This window comes from Coptis chinensis, chromosome 3 (assembly GCF_015680905.1).
Source record: "Coptis chinensis isolate HL-2020 chromosome 3, ASM1568090v1, whole genome shotgun sequence".
NCBI classification, from domain to species: domain Eukaryota; kingdom Viridiplantae; phylum Streptophyta; class Magnoliopsida; order Ranunculales; family Ranunculaceae; genus Coptis; species Coptis chinensis.
Window position 1 is genome coordinate 33,166,038 of NC_141458.1, and position 24,102 is coordinate 33,190,139.

General features: G+C 38.9%; 2 protein-coding genes across 22 annotated transcripts in view; one reads left to right on the forward strand and one right to left on the reverse strand.

The window, feature by feature from the left end:
- On the forward strand, positions 1-8,296 carry LOC147509244 (desmethyl-deoxy-podophyllotoxin synthase-like). Its single transcript, XM_086601595.1, is given in 4 exon segments — positions 1-1,086; positions 1,211-1,292; positions 1,295-1,605; positions 1,607-8,296. Coding segments are annotated over 4 exon segments (1,422 nt in total). The 5' UTR covers positions 1-180; the 3' UTR covers positions 1,730-8,296.
- Positions 1,981-24,102, reverse strand: part of LOC147509245 (Tetratricopeptide repeat (TPR)-like superfamily protein) — a 27,799-nt gene continuing 5,677 nt past the window's right edge. For 4 of the 21 annotated variants that reach the window (XM_086601590.1, XM_086601592.1, XM_086601591.1 and 1 more), the window contains 2 exons: positions 19,834-19,890; positions 18,566-18,907 (listed from right to left, as the gene is read on the reverse strand). The gene's annotated coding sequence lies outside the window, so the exon portion shown is untranslated. Of the gene's footprint in view, positions 2,690-16,777; positions 18,908-19,833; positions 19,891-20,527; positions 20,728-24,102 lie in introns of those variants that run through there. The other 17 variants (XM_086601593.1, XM_086601581.1, XM_086601582.1 and 14 more) reach the window with 14 other exon arrangements.

Here is a 24,102-nt window from a genome sequence, read left to right on the forward strand (position 1 = left end):
TTTCTATAATCAAAACAATGTAAAAAAGCTAAAATAATTATAAAACAACAATAGCAACATACAACAATACAAATATTATACTCTAAAATAGACGAAAAAACAAGATGTAGAACATGTTTTTTCCTTACAAATACCTTGCAAAGGAAGCATGGAAAAGCATCTCTTAACACCTTTTCTATTATGGAGCCGCAGCAATTAATCAGCTTCCCCTTCGTCTTTGCTTTCCTCCTCTTCATGCTCATGCTGGTCAAGCGAAGTAAGAAAATCAAAATCCAGAATTATAGTTTGCCATTACCACCAGGGCCATCTAAGCTACCACTTATTGGACACTTACACCACTTGCTAGGCCTGCCTCACCACTCACTCAGAAATCTAGCTAAGATACATGGACCTCTCATGCATCTAAAGCTTGGGGAGGTTTCTGCTGTAGTTATATCGTCACCAAGTGTGGCTAAACAGATGATGAAAACAGATGACCTCATGTTTGTTGACAGACCCCAAAACCTTGCTACAAAGATCATGTCTTATAACGGTGGAGATGTTATAATGGCTCCTTATGGTGAATATTGGAGACAAGTAAGGAAGATTTGTATCCTAGAACTATTAAGCCCTAAGCGTGTTCAGTCATTCTGGGCAGTAAGGGAAGAAGAGGTTTCAAATCTCATTGGAACAATTTCCTTGATGGTCGGATCGCCGATGAATCTCAGCAAGAATATTTTCACATTGACAAATGATATAACTGCAAGGGCAGCCTTTGGGAAAACATGCAAAGATAAACAGGCATTCATAACAGTAATGAAAGAAGTGGTAAAACTGGCATCGGGTTTTGCCATTGCTGATTTATTTCCTTCACTAAGTTTCTTGGAAATGATCAGTGGAACGAAGCCAAAATTAGAGAGGATACACCAGAAGGTTGACAATATGCTTGACGATATCATCAGAGAACATAAAGAGAATAGGATTGCAGTCAAGAATCTCAACGAGGAAGTACTCGAAGAGGATCTAGTGGATGTGCTTCTCAGGCTTCAAGAGGGTGGAGAGCTTGAATTCCCTATCACAATGGACAATGTTAAAGCTATTACTTTGGTAAGCATTCTAATGAAATCAATTTACTTCACGATGTTCGATGGAATGAATAAAAAATATCAAGTTACCGCAGGTATACTGCAACTTTTCTGCGTTCTAAACTCCTATATTCATCATTGTTCAGGACATGTTCAGCGCAGGGAGCGATACTTCATCAACGGCAGTAGAATGGACATTTTCAGAACTACTAAGAAACCCAAGAGTTATGAAAAGGCACAAGCTGAGGTGAGAAGGATATTCCATGGGAAAAAGAAGATCCATCATGAAGACATGACAGGTTTAAACTACTTGAGATTAGTTATCAAAGAATCTCTAGGACTACACCCTCCTGCTCCATTGCTTGTACCAAGAGAGTGTAGGGAGAGATGTGAAATGGATGGGTATGAGATACCCAAGGGGAGCAAAGTCATTGTTAATGCATGGGCTATCGGAAGAGATCCAGAACAGTGGAGAGATCCGGAAAGTTTTGAGCCAGAGAGGTTTGAAGATAAATCTATAGATTATAAGGGTACCAACTTTAAAATATATACCATTCGGGGCTGGCAGGAGGATATGTCCAGGTATATTGTTTGGAATATCTAATGTTGAGCTTCCACTTAGATATTCCAATGGGGTTGAACCAGAAGAACTTGACATGGCTTAAGCCTTTGGTGCAATAGTCAGAAGGAAGAACACCTTGTATGTAATTCCCTACCCTTACAATCCATAGACGGCCAAAGTGATAGCTTCCTCTCACTTCTCCCAACGTGTTTGGGGTGGTGTAATGAACTAATGTAGAAAATGTTCAAAACATCAATATATATTTGTACTCGAACTACATGTATTAGAACATTAGTTGATGAATATGGACTTCTGTTATCTGCGAGAAAGTTACAAATACAGAATCACCGCAAAAAATCTAAATAGTAATAGAATTATAACAACTGTAAAATTCCAAAGTAATAGAATGATATTGGACCAAAAATAAAATTACAAAGGAAGCTCTCCATATAAAAGGACAAGAACACCAAAACACTTCTCTTCTAACCTATGTGAGACTAACCCAACACATTCTAACTACTCTCCTTCTCCATATAAAAGGACAAGAACACCAAAACACTTCTCTTCTAACCTATGTGAGACTAACCCAACACATTCTAACTACTCTAGCAAAACATATCTCAACACTCCCTCTCAAGCCGAAACATACATTCTATATATTTTAGGCTTGCAATTACAACACTAACCCTAACAAAGTAAGTTGATAAGACTCCTGAACCGAACAAAGAGATAATTGAAAGATAATGTCTCCATCTCCAAGATCCATCCGCAAGAGAACGAACAACAACAACGGCTCCAGGCACGTAGACCATGGAAGCTCCAACAAAAACTCCAGGCAGGTATGTGGGCCTCAATACCTCTAACAATAAAGGCTCCAGACGCTTGGGCTTTGGCAGCTCCACCAACAAAAACTCCAGGCACGTAGGCCTCAATACCTCTAATAAAGGCTCCAGACACTTGGGCTTTTGCAGCTCCACCAACAAAAACTCCTCAGCTAGTGGTAGCTCGAGCACCAGGCAAAGCACAATGGATGAGCTTGACCAATACGACGAATAATGGCTGACTGCATGTAATCCACATAATCATAGGTCCAAATGGCTAAAGTATACAATAAATCAAATATTAACAGAGGGACAAAATGGCTTCTGACACCCCCCTTTATAGAAAACAATTACACACCGTCAGTTGTCATCCCCAAGCTTCAAGCAACAACCACAACAAACCACGAACACATGCACCCAACAACACACAAATAGCCTAAGAGACACTTGCCTCGGGCATACAATGGGCAACTAGTATCATGTAGTACTAGGGAAAATACAACAAGGCTGATAGCATCACTTACTATGGCATAGAAATTGTTCATTAACATGAGGAACCACTCTTGGTACATAGAGAGCATGGTAGAGATGGGGCTTGATTAGATATCTACATGATAGTAGGTACAACTTAATGACAATCAGTCACGAGTACACATTCACTTCAAATCAATATCTATATAGTCGATGCATCAGGGAAGTACAATGGAAAATCATTTTGATGTCAAAGATTGGGAGCGTCAACAATGAAAAAACTGATTCACATAATCTAATAGCCCCATTTCTCCAACAGAGTGCATAATTCCATCATAAGCCAACTCTTGATCCATGACCACAAATAAATTCCAGCACCAACTCCACATTTTTTTTTACCAAGCACATTAAAACAGTAATTTAGAATTTCTCCAAACACCAAGCCTGCAAGAAACAAGAGGAGCAATTGTTGTCTATATGCATCCAGCATTCCTAAAGAAAAACACCAATTGACCATTATACTCATATAACGGAGAGTAACCCAGTCAGATACTCTATTTGATACACCTTGTAGAAAGAAAACAGGAAACCTGTGTTTCTTCTCCGCACAAAACAAAGAGTAATGTGCTAGTTCTCAGCTCAAAAACAGTGCTACATCTAACAACAACGCCCGACTTCGTCAAATGTGCTACTTTGATCGCATATCAAAGTCGATTGACGGAGTTGCACTAAAACACAGCATAACACCACACTATACTAGTATACTGCATAGCAGTGGGGGCGTGAGCAGTGAATTGGAAGGGCGTGGAGAGTGGAGAGGGAGAGGGAGGAGTTACTGGCGAAGGAAAGAGAAGAGATGAGGACAAACAAAAACGAACCAAATGACATTTTGGCCATATACCTCTCCCCCCGCAAGAACGTTCGCTCCGCTCACTTGATTACCTAAAAAACCACACAAGGAAATACACTTTCATTGCTGGAAATCAACAGGTAACAAAGGGCAGCAGACAAGCACGAGGAAAAGACAGGCTACCTTAACATTTTGTTTTGACACCTTATCGTGACATCCACAACTACTAAGGGCTGATTTTCTAGGAATATGTTCTCCATACAATGGAGATCATCTCCACAAACTATCAAAACATTTGAACATGTCTAACCTTGTCAAAAATTGTGTTCAAGTTCGATATTTATCCAACAGTCCACAATTTTAGCACTCGTTTTGATAAAGCTAGACAAATCCAATTGAGACGAGTATTGGTGGAGATTCTATCCATAGTAGGGAGATCTTCTCTACCAAAAATCAGCCATTAGATCAATGACAAGTTCACTTTTAGGTTTTGCATGTCAAGATAAGGTGTCACCGAAACCCGACCATTCTCCAGTCATCCACAACACTACAACCAACGAGAAGAGAAAGAGATAGAAAAGAAAGAAAGAAAACAACTAGTAAACTAAGAAAAAAACAATGTATTTTTGGTCTAAGAGCTTATGCCACCAGAAACCACCAAAGAGCTTTGTCCCTTTACTGCTCTGAACCAAGTTAAAATCCAAAGTAACAGAATTATATAGACCAGAATAAAGATTACAAAGATACTCTCCCTATGAAAGGAGGGGAACACTGAAACACTTCTCTTCTAATCTATGTGGGACTAACCAAAAACATTCAAACAACTTTAACAAAACCTATGTCTCAACAATAACCTAAAGGACTCTGGTTTATTTTAAGCTGGGTTTGCTAATCAATGATGTCTTTGAAGGTTAATGAAACTAAATATGTACAAAAGTAGATTATTAGTAGAATCCAGTCGATTCAACATTAAATTTTGACAGAGAATAGGCACTTGTACTTCGCTAGAATCAGATTTTCAACAGCATTTTTTAGTTAAATTTTGAGAAAAAATGAATTTGTGGATCATGAGAAGAAAACATTGGGGAAGAACAAGAAAGGAAGAACAGGAACATAATTTTTATTATTATAATGCGTTGTTACTCTCACAAGAGAGTTGCATCAATATTTAGAAACACCTCAGACACCCACCTGGCCACCTACCACTGTAATACTAATGTAAACTATATTGCCCCTGTAGACTCTAAGAATCATCCTACAAAGAAAACCAAAAGTGCGAGGAATCAGTGCTAGGTTTCCACCACTTGCATTGAGAAATAGTGAACACAATTTGCTTGGCAGTAGTAAGCTTATATGGTGCTAACCCAACTCGCCAGCTCAGGAGCCACTTAGAATCCTATTGGGGTGGGTGGGGGTTGTAAAAAGTCTAAGGTTTTAGGCCAAGATACTTGGCCATAGCCTACAAAGGACAATTACCCTAGAGGCATTTCTCTTGGCGAATTCATCTTTGGAGGTCTTTGCAAACAAGCATAGACATGCAGAGAATGTTTTGTTAAAGGTTAATAGATTAGGGGCTTTGGCACTACCCTCTAGCGGTAGCCAACCAAAGGGCAACACTTGGAGTTTTTATGCACACATGTAAGGTGTATTTTTGTAGGAACCGTTATTTTCAGAATCAATATTTCTACAAACCGCAAGAACCACGCGCAGCGGAATTAATGGGTTCTCACGATTTGTGATTGGAAAACATACCTTTGAGAATCGGTTTAGATAACTCTGAGAATCCAAGCTTTATGAAATCTGAAATCAATATCTTGATCTTTTGTTGTATTCCTTTAGAATAGATTGGACGTTGTGTGGACAACGATCTACCAACCCCCTTCTTTCTCTCAAGATCATAAACGAATTCAGATCTACTTTTCTTGTCTCTTTTTCAGAACAATGAATAGTGAATTTCGGCCAGAGAGAGATTATTCTATTTATAGGCTACAACAAGAACCATGAGGAGAAATTAAGGTTGGGCCTCTTGACGGGCTTGGGCTTTCCATGTTCACCCAGAACACACGGCCCAAGTCCGTCAACAAATGACTTATTCCACTAAAGGTCATTGTTACACTACCGCCCTAATCCCAAATTACGTATCAGCGTTTATGGGCTCCATATTATATGCTCGTTAATCTCCCCGTGTTTAAGATATCGAATCTCCGTTGATTAAGTCAAGTTACTGACAACTACATTAATCAACTTCTTATGTCCTTGAGTAGTACCACTCAACCTCATTGTCATGTCAGAATAAATCCACCTGTAGGGTTTACATGACAATCTTTTTAAGTTCCTCAAGGGGACATCATCAACCCGACTTCTTGCGGAATACGGATTCCTTCTATAATCAACAGCACACCTTACATACAATGTCATTATCCAATCCATCGAGTTTGTTGATTCACAAATGAATCTCACTCATTGATGATTTAAAGTAATATACAATGCATGTAAGTGCCCATTATTATATCCGGATTAGGAGGACAAACATCCATAATAACAGAGGCGTTTGTTCTCTTACACAGTTAGTATAAAGAGAAACAACCTCACTTGGTCATGTTCAATACACACAAAGTGTACTAGTGTAATCCTATAGTCAAGACAGACTAATACCAGATTATACTACAACCGTACTAATGGTTTGTCCAAATCCATCTAGGTTGTAAACGATTACTTATACTTTATAAGGTACTAATGATATGATCTTCTGTGTGTTCACACCATATCATCTACAACATAAAGTATTAGACACATGCATATAACTAATAACATATATAATATGCACAACATTTGCCCATATGATTCTCATTCAAAATATAAAGAATTAGAGTTAATACAAAAATAATGCTTTGAATATATAACCCTATCAATTTTATGGTGTACATGTGCAGTATATAATTAGTGATTTGTTCCTATTTATACCTTGCTTGTATCCCAAGAATCAATCTTCATGAAATCAGTTTTAGGAAGGACCTTTCCGAACCCTAACCGCCACTTCATCGGGCTAGTTACCTTTTTCTCTCCGTTGATATATTTCTTTTATCAATGCGTTCTCACATGATATCACTTTTGCAAAGAAGAATTTATTTTTCTTTGGTCGTAACAAAAGCACTATTGACTCATTTGTGCCGCTCGTTTAATTGATTGAATCCGTTTTCAGACAAAACATCAAAGGCTTTTATCTGCTAACTTTTTTTTTTTTTTTTTATAGTGATGACCCATGAACAAATCATGGGCAACTTATTTATTCCTTACTTAAAAACTGGTTTAAGAAATTATTACAGACATCTAGCACAGATAAATACTCCCTCGAACTTACCTATTTTGCCAGCTTGTGAGCTGACGTATTGCATGTTCGAGGAGTGAATCTAAATAACATGGAATTAAAACTACTAGCTCTCATAGAAATATTGCACAGAGCTTGGTTCCATGTCCATGAAGATGGTGAAATCATGTCTGCACATGCTAAGATGACTGATTTAGCATCTCCTTCTACAATGACCTCTCTCCAATGTTGCTGGATTGCATAATTTACTGCCAGTTCTGGCCGCTAATGCTTCGCTTCTCGTGTGAATTGGCTTTTACTCTGCTAACTGTTCCTCCCAAGAATTCTCCTCGACTATCCCTGCCAATCACAGCTATATTTGTATAATAACAACCCTGATGAAAACTGGCATCAAAATTCAGTTTTACCCAACCAGGAGGAGGATTAATCCAACTGGATTCCAGTGGGGTTGAGTGGCTATCATTCTCGAGATGTTCATCTATAACCTCTACATCATTAGTAAAAGCTATATTCCAATCCTGCAATATATTATATGCATGTTGAAGGGTTGATTGCTAGTTAGATTTAGAACCTTGAAAATTTTTATTATTCCGAGCTTGCCATATCGCATCCATAATAGCACAGAAAAGAGCAGGAGAGCACAGATCATTCATATCAATAGGTTTTTGGATATTTAGGCAAAAAGAGAGCCAGTTAGCCACATTAAAATTGGCCTCATCTGTTCTAAGGCAAAACGGGGAATTAAACCATACTCCTCTTGACCACGGACAAAAAAAAAAGATGATAAAGATCCTCTGAAGTGTTGTCACAATATTAACAACATATGGAGTCAATATTTAGGTGGTGTTTGATAAGAACCTCACAAGTAGGAAGAATATTGTGAGAAGCCTTCCAAATGAAGTTTTGGACTCTGTAAGGGATTTTGAGTTGCTAGATTTTTTGATTAAAAAATACAAAATTAGGATTAAAAGAACCGGTGGAGGCTTGGGGAGATATGGCTTTAAAAGATGCAAAGAACATGATATGTTACTTTTTTTTGGTAGAAAAGTTACCCTTTTTGGTGAATTGCCACACAAGCTTGTCAGGGATGTTGGCTCTGATAATGGTAGATGTAATAGCACTCCTAATATGCACTTTGAAGGATTTTTTTCAACGGGAGGTCAGTGAGCACTTTGATTGGGTGCACTTGAAAATACGGCCTGAACTTCCTTGTAGAATATAATAGTAGTGCTAACTAAGTTCCAGTTTACGTGATGAATCAGTTTGAACCAGATTCTTTTTGAAGGACGATGAATCGGAAAGACGAATCAGGTAAAACCCTTTCTTTTTTCGATGTAAGAGTAGTTTTACTTGTAAAGTAGATTGGCTTTTTCTGAGTGGAATTTTTTTAGAAGTGTCGCCCTCGTAGTTGGTATTTAACTTGAGAACCGAACCTACCTGATTTAGATGTTCTGCAAAATCCGAGTCGCAAGATAAAGCCCGGTATGTATCCATGGGACTACCAATTCCTGGACACTCCGTTGGTTTGCCTGATCCAAGAATGGAGGTGTTGTTGGAGATACTCTTTGAGAGTGGAAAAGCCCTGTGTGACATTGGTCGCTCCATGAGAAACCGCCGCCAAGATTTTCTCGGAGGAGTTGTAGGAACGGTTAGTGGGACTTGTTGTGATGGCCCGGATATGAATCGGTTGAATTTAAATATCTGGATTTATTACCCGTAAAATCTTTCTTCTTAACCTGAGATTAATTTTTCTATTTTGTTGTCTTTGTTTTGCTTTGCAGGTCGGGCATATCCAAGAACGCCGGATTTGATCTTGGGTTAGCTTCGATCCCGCATCCAAGATTTTGTTGATCAAACTGCTTTCATTGACAACTTTAGAGACCTCCCTAAGATAGCCCGAAATTTTGATTGTTAAGACGCCCGGGTTGTTTTATTCTTCTTTGAGAGCATTTTTCCGGGTTCAATTTCAATATCACAGGTTTGTTTTCGCGAAGCTCGGCGTTAAGCCATGGAGAATGCTTGCTTTCCATTAGGTGAGTGAGGTGGTCACCGCTTTTTTTTTGCTCTTTGACGACCATGTCATCAATATAGACTTCCATGGTATTTGTGTTCTGAAATTATTTAACATGTCCCGGAACATGTCGGGTTACTTATTATCAGACGTCCGCTCCAACGTTTTGTTGAGGCCTAGGATGCTACGAGAACGGGGGAGGACGTTATAGCAATAAATTCCCCATCGCTCAGAATGAAGGACGCCTCTTCTCTTGATCTTCCTCGCCAAGTAGTATTTGGTTGTACCCACTATAGACATCCATGAAGGAGAGGAGCTCGTTTATGTCGCAACCCCGGTCCACAAGTCGGTCGATCCTTGGTAATGGGAAGCCGTTTTTGGGTGTTTCTTGGTCGACATTTAATTTATTTGTAGTAAGTTAACACAGCGGATCGTACCATTCTTTTTGAACCGCCACTATGTTAGCGATCCAACTGGGTAGTCGACCTTCGTGATGAAACCGACTTGCTTTTAAAGTTTATCGACCTCGCCATTGATTGCTTTTGAAAACATAGTGATAGTCTCCCTAGTCATTTGTCGAACCGGTTCGCACTAGGTTGACATTCAACTTATGGTTGCTGGATGCAACGCTTAGGATCTATACCGCACATCAATATAATAAATAATGAATACCAAAGCAACTATCTTATAAAACATCTTTATTCATGAATAAAAAGTTTACAAGTTTTTAATTAAGCTTTGAGGGAGATGTGGGTCGAGGTTAGCCTTACATAGACGAACTTAGGGTCGCTTCTTCCGTTCCTAGATTCATTCAGTTTAATTGCCTCTCTGATTTTGGTGTCGTAGTTTCTTGTCCGGAGTACGTTGTGCTTAAGCTTTTGGTCAGATGGGATCCGGTGGGCGATCTCTCGGGTCCGAACAGTGGAGCAATTTTTGAATATAATATGATTGTTAATGTTTGAAAAGCGACCTTGTACCGGGTCCGACGAGTGAATCAAGAATCGCTTTTTTGCGACTTTCGAGGTCCAATATTGATGGATAAACCTTTTCTGCTAGAGCCCCCGCCCTGAAGTCGCGTTTTCTATAAAATCGACCTCGGACCGACCAAGTCTTTGCCATGGTATAGCCGGTGGGCTCGTTTGTTATCCGATGGGAGCCTCGGGGTCTTCTTGTTCGCTGGTAGGATTTGATTACAATGATAAGCTTCAACCGGTTTCTTTGTGGAAGCTCCATCGCATTCCCTCGGGGGGAAAGCGAAGGACTTGATGCGATGTAGATAGTACGGCCTTTTTTTGAACTGGACTTGCTTTGCGCGCATTTGATGGATCCAACGCCGCCTTAGGATGGCGCCAGTATGACGACTTGATGTCTAAGACGTTGAAACGCCAGATTGAAGCCGACTTTATCCTCCCTTGATCCCATCAAACCGGGAGTATAATGTCACTGATTGGGTCGGCTCTGGAGCCATTGAACCCATAAAGAGGAGCAATAGGATCTATGAAGACTGACTTGGGTAGGTTCATCTCCTGAATTGTGTTGTAGAACAAAATGTCGCATGAGCTGCCAGGGTCTCATCGGACGCCAGCTTAACCGCCTATCTTGACATTGACATCCGAATTTACAAGCGTCGTTGTGAGGGAGGCAAACCTTGTTGAGGTCAGCCTCTGTGAAGGTGATATCCCCTGAATGGCGACCCGAATGTCGCAGGGCGTGTGCTGCTTGTGAAGAAAAATGATAAACTTCTTGAAGAGTGCCTACACACCTTCGTTTCTCTCTGGAAGAAGTAACAGAATCATCTGGGAAAGTGATCATATGGATGGTTCTGCCGTTGTTGCGATCTGACGAGTGTGGGCGTCGATCATGACGAGAACGGTCTATGGGGCGTCCTCTACTGTGGGAGCGAGCTTGGATGCCTTGGCGCTCTTGGCAGGGTGGAGATCTACTACGCACTCGGCGGGCCATAAGCTTATGGCGCAAGTCGCCGTCGGCAATGTTGGTGTACTATTTGATCTGTCCCGCTTCAATGAGATCCTGGAGATAATACTTGAGCCCCCAACAAGCATCGGTTTCGTGATATTTTGCTTTGTGGAATGCGCAGTAGGGCTTGTCAGGTCGGTCTGCTGGTTGCCGTACGTCAGGTTGGAAATATGAAGCTTGCTTGATCTTTTCCAGTATGTAACTGGGAGAGCGTGTCAAGACAAATAACTCTTTACGTTGTTATCCGCGGTTTGCCGATTTGGGTGCTTGTGGCCTGGACCGCTTTTTGGCAGGTGGAGTGTTGTCAGAGATCGCCGCGACTTCTTGGTCGTCTGGCAGACCGTGGTGTCGCAAATCTTCTTGCTTCTTAATATATTTGTCAAGCCGAGCGTACAGCTCTGACAGGATTTCTGGACGCGACCTCATCAGCGACTTGGAGAGGTCTGTGTTACGCACCCGACAGGCGTTGGAGAATGCCAATGTGGCAAAAGACTCTTTGAGGCCACTCTCCATGTATAACAGTTCGGCTTTGAACCGACCTAGGAACTGGCGGATGGTCTCATCCTCTCCAAAGGATAACTGGAAGAGTGAATCCAGATCTACTTTTTACGCCTCGGTTGGGCATCGACCGGCAAAACGGTCGATGAAATCCGCCGAAGGTCTTGATCGAAGTCCGACTCGAAAGTGAAAAGAACTAATCGAGTGGGCCATCTTTGAGATCGGGGAAAGAGACGACGCGAAGATGGTCAAACTCCGGTAGTCAGAAAGAGCCGACTTTGAATGTAGTGGGCTACATGTTGGGGGCATGTTTGCCATCGCATATCGAGAAACGTGGTCAACAAAATCTTGACGGAGGGTTTACTGAGTACCTCTGTGGTGAACGGGGAAGCGCGGTATGTCTTGACCATTTTCTGAACGATCGGGGTTGCGTCTTTGCGTACTGCGCTGTGGTCGATCCGTTGCGACAGCTCGTTAATCTGTTGATTAACTTCATTGATGCCGTTCTCCGCGACGTTACCAGCTGGCTGTTGTTGAGCGTCAACTTGTGCACGAAGAGCAGCATTTTCTTGACTAGCTGGTTTGCGAGGCCTTGAAGAAAATGCTCTCATTGGTTAAGCCTAGCTGGTTTGCGAGGCCTTGAACTTGAGCTTCGAGGCTTGCCATGCTTCGTGGGCTTAAGATATTTGGTTTTTGGTGTTTGGGTTGTGTGAAAACGGTGTCTCAAGTAATTGAGACCACAGACGGTGCCAATGTAAATGCGTGATTCAGCTTTCCTTTACATACACAGTTGAATGGGAACTGGAATGGATGATAGAAGGGACCGAGTTCGGCTTGGGAGCGAACTGCCTACGTATCTTGCTCTCATTGTGAGGGGAGAGAAAAATCAGGTCTGGCGTAGTTTATAGGAGGGGTATTTATAGATGTTGAGAGTGAATCCTCGCCTACCACGTGTAAAGTGTACCACAAACGTGGGATCTAGATTGAGGAGGCATGCGAGAACTGTCTTTATAGGTCTGCTGTGATGATGGGGATTAGTAGTCTGGGCAAGTAACTTGCGACAGTGGTCAGTAGTTGGTGGCAGTGATTTGTGCATATGCATCTCTGTTCATGATTGCTTCTAGAAGGTAAGCTGAGTCACGTTATAACTTGGTTCGCGTGCTGGCACGAACTATGCTAGAGTGTTCTCTTAGCTTGTAAGTACGATCTGGTTCCACAGGTCGATGTGGTATTTCCATCATGCTGAGTACGCGCCTGATATCCTTGAAGGAGGATATCACTCTCTTACAATAATAATGTCTCCTGTGCATTTGATTCTCATTACTTCTATATCTTTGATAAAACTAATGGTTGTCTCCATTAGGAAAGTGTAAAGATGGCATTTACAAACTACACCCGCTACCAAGCTCTCCATGCTAATACTATAGTACTTGCTCCTATTCATCCTACAATGACTACGCCCCCCTCCGCTCTTTTCTCAGCCTCAACTTATCCCAAAAAAAAAGTTAATTTGAGATATCTCCCTGTTTTGAATTTTATTTAGATATCCCCCATTTGGAAAATCGAAAGACATACCCCTATTTAACAGCTCCCATCAGTCAACTGTTGACTCGGTCAACGACAAGTATTTTATGTAAATAGTTGACTAACTAACTAAGCCGTTAAATAGGGGGTACCACTACTACTACTACTACCACTACTACAACTCCTGCTCCTGCTACTACTACTACCACCACCACCTCTACCTACTACTACTACCACTACCACTACCTACTACTACGACTACGACTACGATTACGACTACCACTACCTCTACCTACTACTACGACTACACGACTACAACTACGACAACGACTACCACTACTATTAGTCACCCACCACCACTACAAATGGGTACTACCGGACATTTGATGGTCACATGACACATCATTGTTTTACCAACCGGTCGTCAGACATGAACTTGGTAAAGCCGACTAGGGAATAGGGATTGGTGCTGCCCGACTCGAAATTTCAATACTAATTATTGTACTCTTAGTTAGATGAGACTTGGTCTAGAATCGATGGTTTTTTAGAAACATTGTTGGGATGGTTGAATAGAGTGAATAATTAGGTTGACTTGGTCAGTAAATCTAATGTAGATTGAAGCGGCAGAAGCAACACTTAATCAAAATCTACACTTTGCAAAACCCTAAAAATCTTACCTTTTATTGAATCTCACTCAATAATTCATAAACACAAAAATAACTAAAACAACTACCAAACCCTTATTTATACTAATTGACAACATAGCAAACCAATGAAAATATACCACATGGCAAATAACTAAATAAAATAAACCAACTAAAAGACGGCCGCCTAATGCAACCCATGGGCTTGACTTGAACTTTATGTCTACATCAAAATCAGTACAAAATCAGATCTTAATCACTCACACAAGTTCTCTATTATTGAATTCAATATTTATGTTCTTAACCTCATTTGAGCATGAAAACAGATAGACTTTCATAATACAATTGGGAAGCTATGAAAGAATAAAGTTTGGAGATACCTAATCTCTATAATTTTAAACAAACCAACAAAATCGGTAGGGAACGTTCTAGAATCCATTTAAAACAAAACTCAAGAATCCACTAACAAACATCAAAAACCGTATCTACCTAATAAACAGGAGGAATGAAGATCAAAACTTACTTTTCACAACTTGTATGAGGAGAAAGAAATGGGTAATCAGTGACCTAGTCTTTATAAAATGATGGGTATGAAGTTAAAGAAGTGGTAGGGTGCCCACAAGTTTTAACATCAGTGAAACCGCGAGATAATATCCTTGTAACTCTTTTTCTCAACATAGATTCGGCCGGTTTGCATGGAACCGAAAAAAAACCGAGATCGACATGGGCGGATTTGATTCAAAAAACAGTACAAAGAACCATGCGCAACAGGGATGGAACACGTCAACCTCTGGTTCACACTAATGGGACAGTTTGGTACCCTCTTCCTCGTGCTCTAGCTACCAAGCTTACCTCCTCCACTGAGGAACCAACTTGTTACAGATAATTCGGTTTCCTGAATATCGTCAGGCGACGATGACAGAAGAGTTTAATTCTCTTCTAAAGAGCAAGACATGGACTCGTCCCTCCTCCTAGAGGTCAGCATATTGTACTAAACAAGTGTATTTACAAAAGGAAACAGAAATTTGATGGTTCTCTCGAGCAGCACAAGGCTCGGTTAGTGGCTAAAGACTTTCATGTTATTGATTCTGATGAGACGTTCAGTCCAGTGGTGAAACCCACTACTAATTAGACTGTCTTGAGCTTTGTTGTATCTAATTGGTCTATGCGACAATTAAATTATAATTGGTTCTTGCGACGCAACAGTTGGGTGTTAAGAATGCCTTAAGGCTTTCTTGATGTTACCGTCTAAATGAGTCAACCACCTAATTTTGTTGATCCTTCTTGTCCTAACCATGTATGCCGGAGTTCCAATTTTATTTATGGTCTTAAGCAGGCACACATGGCTTGGTTTCAACGACTAAGCACATTTTTCCTTCAGTACGGGTTCTTTCAGAGTCGTGCAAATCCTTCTATATTTGTTTTCGACCCCCATCAAATCTAATGGTTCTAATACTTTATGTTGATGACATTGCTCATTGGGAACGCTCCATCTCTGCTATCCTCTTTCATCCCTACTTTGGAGTAGAATTTGAGAATAAGGACCTTAGAACTCTCATACTTCTTAGGTATTAAGATCACATCTACTCTCACTGGTCTCCATCATCACATACCAACTACATCGTTGATCAACTTCGTCCTTAATCTTTGACAGAAGGCAACCTTGTGGCACCCCAGTTTATCTGTGCCAAATCTCAACTCTTTGCCACGCCTTACTTTACGCAACTGAGTATTGTCAACTGGTTGGTTCTCTTCATTATTTGGCATTCTCTCGCCCTGGCATTGCATAAGAAGTTCATCCTGTGTCCCAGCTTATGCGTGCTCAATGTAGTCATCACTTACTTGGCAAGCATATTCTCTGGCATCTTAAGGGTTCTTAAGAGTATGCCTTACTAATTCGTCGTTCTCCTACGGCACTAGCAATTCGAGTCTACTATGATGCTGGCTTCGCAGGGTGTCCTAATTCTCGTTATTTACCACTGGTTTTGTGTACTGCCAAGAAGCAACTAACTGTCTCACAGTCTAGTGTTGAGGTCGAGTATCGCTCACTTGCCATCTCACGTGCTCATATGTGTGCCAAAACTACCTGCTCCGAGAGCTCCAACTCTTACTTTTAGGCACTATCACCAATCACAATGCTAATTACATGGCTTCCAACCCATTGTTTCATGGTTGGAACAAGCACATTGAGTTGGACTATCAATTAATTTGAGACCGACTCATTGTTGGGACTCACCAAGCCTATTCCTCGGCTTCTTCTCCACTTTCATGGTTACTTCGAGCCATAACCAACACACATCAGCCTTATTTAAGTTCACAGCTAGCATTCTTAAACATTATGAGCATCCAACTTAAAACCAATTAGAGATAAGTAGAGAACCCTATGAACATTTATACTATAATGCAAGGCTCACATTCCATGTGGGACTATAATAAACATCTCAACAAGCATAGATGTTCTTAGTACTCGTTGTTGACTTGTTTCTTATTATGTGATTGTGTAGTGACTTTTTGATCAGATTGTGTAGTGACTCCAGTAGGAAACAATGAAGTTTGCACTTAACCAGAGGAATCCAGCTTTTAAGGTGGATCTTTGCTATTATTTTTCTACTTTGTCAATAAATAAAAAAACGAAAATAGTGGTAGTGTATTAATGGCTGGATTGGCAGGTAGCCGACTTGTCAAAGTAGTAATTTTACTAATCTTTGTATCCCTTCAGCATTCTTACAATTTATCACTTGAGTGACACTTCATTATGAAGTAAAGTCTCAATCTGTATAGTCTGAAAAACTAATTCATAAACATTATGTTTATAGGCATTGGGCTTCAGCTTTGTCTTCTTAACCAAAAGAAATGACAATCTTACAGAAAAATTAAGGAGTCATTTGATAATCCATTTTTAGTAAAATTGATTAGATTTTGGATATTGATTAGTAGCAATAATACTGAAGATAGTTAACCCCATTGCCTTAGAATAATCTATACAACTATGACGTTTCTAGGATTTACTGAAGATAGTTAACCCCATTGCCTTAGAATAATCTATACAACTATGACGTTTCTAGGATTTACAATAAAATGGTTGGCCATGCTCTATGAGTGTTCAATATTACAACGATTTCAGTAGTTCTGGGAAAATGTATTTAACAAATTTGATTTGTTTTATAAAATTTGAACCACCTGAAAACTAATGGGAAAAACAAAATCTACTTCTAATTGTAGCCTAAGAGTATATTATCATTGAGAATGATCACTTACATTGTCCACAAGTGGAACGGGTCCTTGGGCTAGTGAGCCTAAAACCCAATCTCCGCCCGTCCACCTTTCTCCTTTTCTGTCCACAAGATGAAACTTCATCGGCACAACATGAGTGCTTTAACTGGTCGCCAATTTACTAGTAGTAGCATTAGCTGAAACTGATGCATGATCATAATAGAAATGACGTCATAGCAGGATAATTTAGTGGCTTTCCTAATTGATTATTTTATCATTACTCATTATTTTTTTCCTACTTAATATAGAACTAGATTATTAGTAGGTTTTCTGTTCTGGTTTTTTCCCTACTTAATATAGAGCTAGATTATTAGTAGGTTTTCTGTTCTGGTTTCCTAAATTAATTAGGAGTAGGACTTGGGACTTGGGTTGTTTTCTATTTGGTTCGGAATTCCAATTAGGAAGTGTTCAATAAAAGGCAAGTAAGCCTTCATTCGTAGATGAGTTGTTATTCAATATTTCACTAATAGAATTGTTTGCTTCCAGTTGGAAATTTGAGGCCTAAACTTAGGTGCTAATTAAATCAATTTCCGTTGGTGTTCTTCCTTCAAATTGCTTCTGCCCTAAAAATTTAATCAGATACTGCTTTTCATAATTAGGGGATCAACAACATCATTATAAAACCAGAGCAAAAAACAGAAAAAACAAAAAACAGGACAACAAAAAAACAAAACAGAAAGAAATTATGACAGCCAAAACAATACATAGAAGGGTTAACTAGTATTACCCCCCACTAGATGAGCCAATTAGGATTTGCCCCCCACTAGATGAGAAATTAGGGTCTCCCCCCTAAATACACACAAAAAAAAAGTCAAAGTGGGTTGACCGAAATTTTTTTGTGTGTATTTAGGGGGGAGACCCTAATTTCCCATCTAGTGGGGGGAAATCCTAATTGGCTCATCTAGTGGGGGGGTAATACTAGTTCACCCTACATAGAATCATGGTTTTACGACTCGGTAACCGGCCGGTTTGACCCAGAGTCGGAGCTCCACGGGTCAATTTTTTAATGTTGAACCAGTTTCATCTCCTGTTTAAACCGCCAGAATCAATTTAAAAACCGGTAAACCCAGTGGTTCAAATATAACTCGGTTAACAAATCGGTTCAACTTGGCAGTTTTCACTCAACTGGCCGAGTTGACTCAACCCAAACATAAAATACTTTCCTCTAATTAACCTAAAATATATAGTATTATTTACTAAACCCAGACAAGTTTAATTAACAAAGAACCAGCTGGGTTTTATTTCCAGTGGTTTGAACTGAGACTGATCTGACCCGATCCGGTTCAGAAAACCATGCTTAGAATATAAAAGCTAGTGAAAAACAGTACCTATTTCATAAAATTTTGAAAACTAGGTCGGAGTTAACAAGTAGAAAGTTGAGCTATTCTGCGGAATGCTCATAGACAAACAGATGCTTCTGAAAGTTTTTTTCTATAGTAAAGGGGTGTATGATAATTAAGATAAAGAAAATTAGATATTGTTTAGGAAAGAGCAATGCAAACCTTCATGTGAGTGATTGGGAAGGTGTAGAAAAGCAATATCTGAAACCAATAACAAGCAGTCAGTTGTCTCCAACCTTCAGTATCCAGCATTTACAGTTCCAAGAATATCTGTTGGGCAATAAAATACTGGTAATTCCTTGGTGCAGAGTGGACTATCAAGCAACCATTAGAGACTTCATGGAGGGAGAGACATTTTAGTCAAGAAAAAACTGCTGAGGGCAGAGCATTAAATCCGTCCAATTTGAAATTGGTAAGAAGGTTGTCTAGATTATCGGGAAAAAAAAAAAAAAAAAAAAAAAAAAAAGGTTGTCTAAATATGTCATTTAGCTTGCCTCCATGGAACTTGTAGTAGCTTCCACACTTCCCACTTCAGCGGGAGTTCCTGGTCGAACAAAGCAACAACATTTGGTCATGAAAGACCTTTACATTGAGTTTATTGAAAACATGACATGTGTATATAGTATATACTACATCTCTTGAACTCTCTCTGAATAAGTATGCATGCCCATATCGTTGTTATGAATGTACTTTTAATCAGCTCATTAACAACAGGGAAATGTATAATCATTTATAGCAAAGGTCACACCAGGTCTTAGTGGCAATAGCGGGTATGAAATATATATCAATAAAACGATATTTGAACTTTCAGATAAGAATTTATGAAGTGACAAAAAGAAGATGTTCCATCTGATAGACATAGAGTGGTTACTATTAGTTCAGAAAAATCCATGGGGATCGCATGCCATACATAGATTGGAACTTGCACCAGTTCATGGCTTCAACTCAAAGAGTTCTTAAGTAATACTCAGCACCTACCCACTGGCTACTGCTATCATATCAACAGACTTGTCAAAAACTAAAATATCATAAGATTCTTAAATTTGAGGCATCCAACTCAAAACCAAATCGAAATGAGTGGAGCGGGCCCAGGATCCTATGAAATATGAGACATCCACTTCAGTTAATTATATGTAAATAATGGAAAACACATCTCACCACGCCCCGCAAGTGTGGCATAACTTGAGCCAATCACATGTTTTATGTTATTAGGTGATGTGGAGTACGTGATTCGTTGGGCTAGATACGATAGTTTGTTATGATACCACGATAAATGTAACGCTCCAAACCCACTATATCCTAGCTGACCAACTCAAGATATAATGAGTTAGAGAACCCAGTTACTTAACCGTCTCGACAAGTGCCAGAGCAGTTAAGTAACTGGTTTTACAAAATGAAACCATTACAACAAGTCAAATACAGGTGATAACTAATAAATATAAAACAAAAGCAAAAGGTCCAAGTTCTAACCCGAATAATATCCCAACTTCTCTCTCCACGTGATCAAGAATCAAACACCTGCAAAATCTGTAAGGGCATAAAAACCACGCACCCAGTAAATATCACCTACAAACTAATCTTTTACATCCAAATAAAAAGAGTTACACAACATAGTATAATAAAAAAATTATATTTCATAGCACTTCACATAACAGACGAACCTAACATCCAGTTAAAACAAATCAACAAGCCAACTATATTCCATATTCTTAGACATGACATTAATTACCAAATATTTAGCGGGTAATTACTACCGTGTAAATATATTTGCATCAAACATAATAATCCAACCACCAATAAGAACAGATAGAAATAACCACAAACAAGACAGACTAATCAAAGTCGGAATCCAACATAACCACTCGACAGCTCAAACTCAACAATCAAACATCACATAATAATTAACTTAGTCATGTGTTCAACCTATTACGATTCGATTATTAATAGTATCAACTTCTAATTCAAAACAGCAATCACTAACAAGATACTAAAATAATCAAACACCATATTCATGAGTGACTTCAAAACCACCATACTTATACTCGTTATCAATTTATTTGAAATAAAAAGAAAAGCATGTAGATGTACTTGCCTGTAATCAGCAAAACCCATATACATATATATATATATATATATATATATATATATATATATATTAGTGTCTCCAACAACCTGGTCACAAGTCTCCAATTTCATCTCTTTTCCTCAAAAGGTGGTGGCTGAATTTACCCAAAAGAATTGAAATTCTGACGCGTCTCAAGCTGAAACCACCTACCAAACCATATACCAAAACAAAGCCCTTCGAATCTAGATTATGAGGATCCAAACAGCATCCAAAACCGATCCTTGTGGAGAAAGTTATACCTGTTTTCATGAAAGGGTGTCAAATCTTACCAAAACCGAAAATCATCCATTAGCTTTTTTGGGAGGGTTGATCCAAGGAGGTTATTGAATTGAAAAATCATAAGCACAAGTTCCTAATCATCTTCTCTATTATCTCTTCGAGTTTCCCTCAATAACCGACTCGCTTTTGGAACGAGAGGAGTCGAGAGGTTTCTGTTTCTTTCCTACTTCATGTCTATCGGGTTGTATTAGTTGGTTCATGGGTTAGAAAACCCAACTCTAAGCTAATGGGCTCCTTACTCGAGCCCACTCAAATGTCCATTAGTATGAAGCCCATCTGTTTTCTATTTTTTCTATTAAGCCCAAATATGGGGTTTTACATTCTTCCCACCTTAAAAAAAAATCATCCTCGAAATTCAATTGAATAACAATCCTCATCAAATTAGCTATCACGTCATACTCCATACAAAAGTAATAAGAGATATATCACTTAGCTCAACACATTCTAAAGTTGCTACCCAAAACCAAACAAATCACCATAATCACTTCTGTGAGCAGAGTCACGCTACCCAGCTAGTTCAATTAATATACGCTATATGCTATTTGACCACAAATTCCTTTAGATAGTCCATACATAATCAAATCCCTAGACCAGCTACAATAAGAACGCTTAAAATTGTGTACTAAGAAAACTGTATCATATCTCGATAGACAAAAGATGCATGTATTATGGACAAGCGCTCTCCAAAGCGCGAGAGTTGTGAGAATAGAACAACGCTAATTGCAAAAGAACAAGTGGTCTATAAGAGTAGTAGTCTCCAACTCTAAACTTACATTTGATAACCGACTCCAAATATGAAAATTAAGAGATTAATTTATAGTAACCCAAACAATCCTCAATTAAAACCATCCCATAATTCCCTGCTAGATTATCCATTACCTTCAATCGCCAACGGGATTCACCGTCAATCATCATCACTAGATGACATTACTTTCAATCCAAAATCAACATGGTAATTCTAAACAACAATACGAAATTCACCACAAAATCAAACCCGGGGCAGACTGTAACAGGAACTCTTAAAACTTTGAACTAAAAAAACCATATCATACCTCAATATACAAAAGATGCATACATTATCGACAAGCGCTTCCCAAAACTCAAAATTACTGAGAAAGGAATCAACAAGACAATCACAATCGTAAAAGGCTCGGGTGACAATAAGAACAATTGAAGTCTCCTACTTTAAAGTTCACATTAGATATCCAAAGCCAAATCCAAATATGTAAACTAAAATATTAACCTGTATTAACTCAATCATAGCAACTCCACGATTCTCCACTAGATTACCCAATAGTCGCTTTTACCACTAATAGATCTCATAATCATCAATAATCACAAATTATATTATTAGCTTGAATTCAAAAGTGAAAATTCACCGCGAAATTGAATGAAACAAAACTCCTCCGGTCAATCCTTTAAGAAAAGTTTAATTCCAACCACAAACTAACATTCACAAAATCTTTAGCAAGCTCATTTTCACTACCGAAGTGTTTGATCTCCAAGTTCTCCTTCCTCCCTTAATCACGTGTAAGAATCAACCATATATGGGGTTCCATCATACATGTTGTTCAGGTTTTATGTAGAAGATAACCAACGATATCATTGACATTATATACACATAGTTCGTAACACTATATGGCAAGTATAACCACACCAAAAATAAATAATGACGTAAGTACATAATAAAATAAAATGTAACTACAGAATTTTCAAAACAACATACTGAAATTGGAGAGTATCTAATAAAATATAATTTCGAAACAATAATTTTGCACTTAAAAATCTTTTACAAGATTAATAAAGTAATAACTTAATAATCTTTCACAAGAGGTACCATCCCCGTAGGACCTCACTTGTGGTAAAATCCTTCCAACGAAGGCCTCACAAGCTGTAAGACTCCCTCTTGTTCAGGAGGACTAACACAAAGACCTCACTCACAAGTGAAAGATCTTCCTCCTGACTAACCACAAAATTATATATATTAGAAATCAGTCACACATAGTGTCAACATCCATATCAAACCATATATATAGATATTTTAGGGACCACACTTGCTACAAAACTCCCTCTAATGAGGAGGTACTACCCTATGGCCTCGACAAGTGGCAAAAAAAATAATACACACCCTCCTGAAAATATTACAAAGCTTTCAACATCCATATCAAACCATATATATAGATATTTCTAGGGATCACACTTGCAGCCCGCCCACCACACTTGCTACAAAACTCCCTCTAATGAGGAGGTACTACCCTATGGCCTCGACAAGTGGCAAAAAAAAATAATACACACCCTCCTGAAAATATTACAAAGCTTTCAACATCCATATCAAACCATATATATAGATATTTCTAGGGATCACACTTGCAGCCCGCCAATGAGGTAAAGCCCTTTGGCGCCTCGCAAGCAAATGGCTAAAAATAATATACACCCTCTTGGAAATATTACAAAGCTTTCAGGGGTCACTTGTGCACAAGTGGTCATCTTCCCCCCTAAAAGTTGAGAGGTACAGCCCCAAAAGCACACACACATGCCCCCCACTAAACATGCATATATAACAATTACAAAACTTTTAGGGTCACTTGTGCCCTATGGCCTCACAAGCAGTCATCTTCCCCCTGAAAGTTGAGAGGTATGAACCCCAAATGCGCATACACATACCTCCCACTAACGACCAATCATATATAATCACCATATCATCATTTAACTTATCATATATTCACATATAACTAAGGGAACCCAAATCCATCATTTTATCAACTGCCATACAATTTGTATTGCACCCAACAACACATCAATAAAACTAATACTAAATATCCATTACTATCAAGTTCACCACAATAACAAAAAGTATAAAACGATCACCCAAAAACAAATATATTTTTCAATCAAGTTCTAATTACACAAATAATTAACACGAAAATCAATATCTCAAAAACAATCGTTATGAACCGCCTGAGATTCAATGAGCAACAATACACAAACACAATACAAACACTGCAGTCATCATTCCCATTACAATACATACTACCAAATTCTTTTTCAAAACACCAATTCACTCAGCAAAATAATAAAACATTTTAATCACAGCAAAACAAACCATTTCAGTCTGACAAATCAATAAGGCATGAATTAATCATAACTTACAGATAATAACAATTCGAAAAGGACAAACTCATTTCACCAAGCCTAAGTTAGTAACTACACCTACCAAAATTTAAAACACGAGGACGACGAAGATTCAAATATGCAAACACAAGTCCAATGACATGCAAACAAACATTTCAAACATTAAACAAGCACCCCTCACTCAGTTAGTACACCTCAAAATA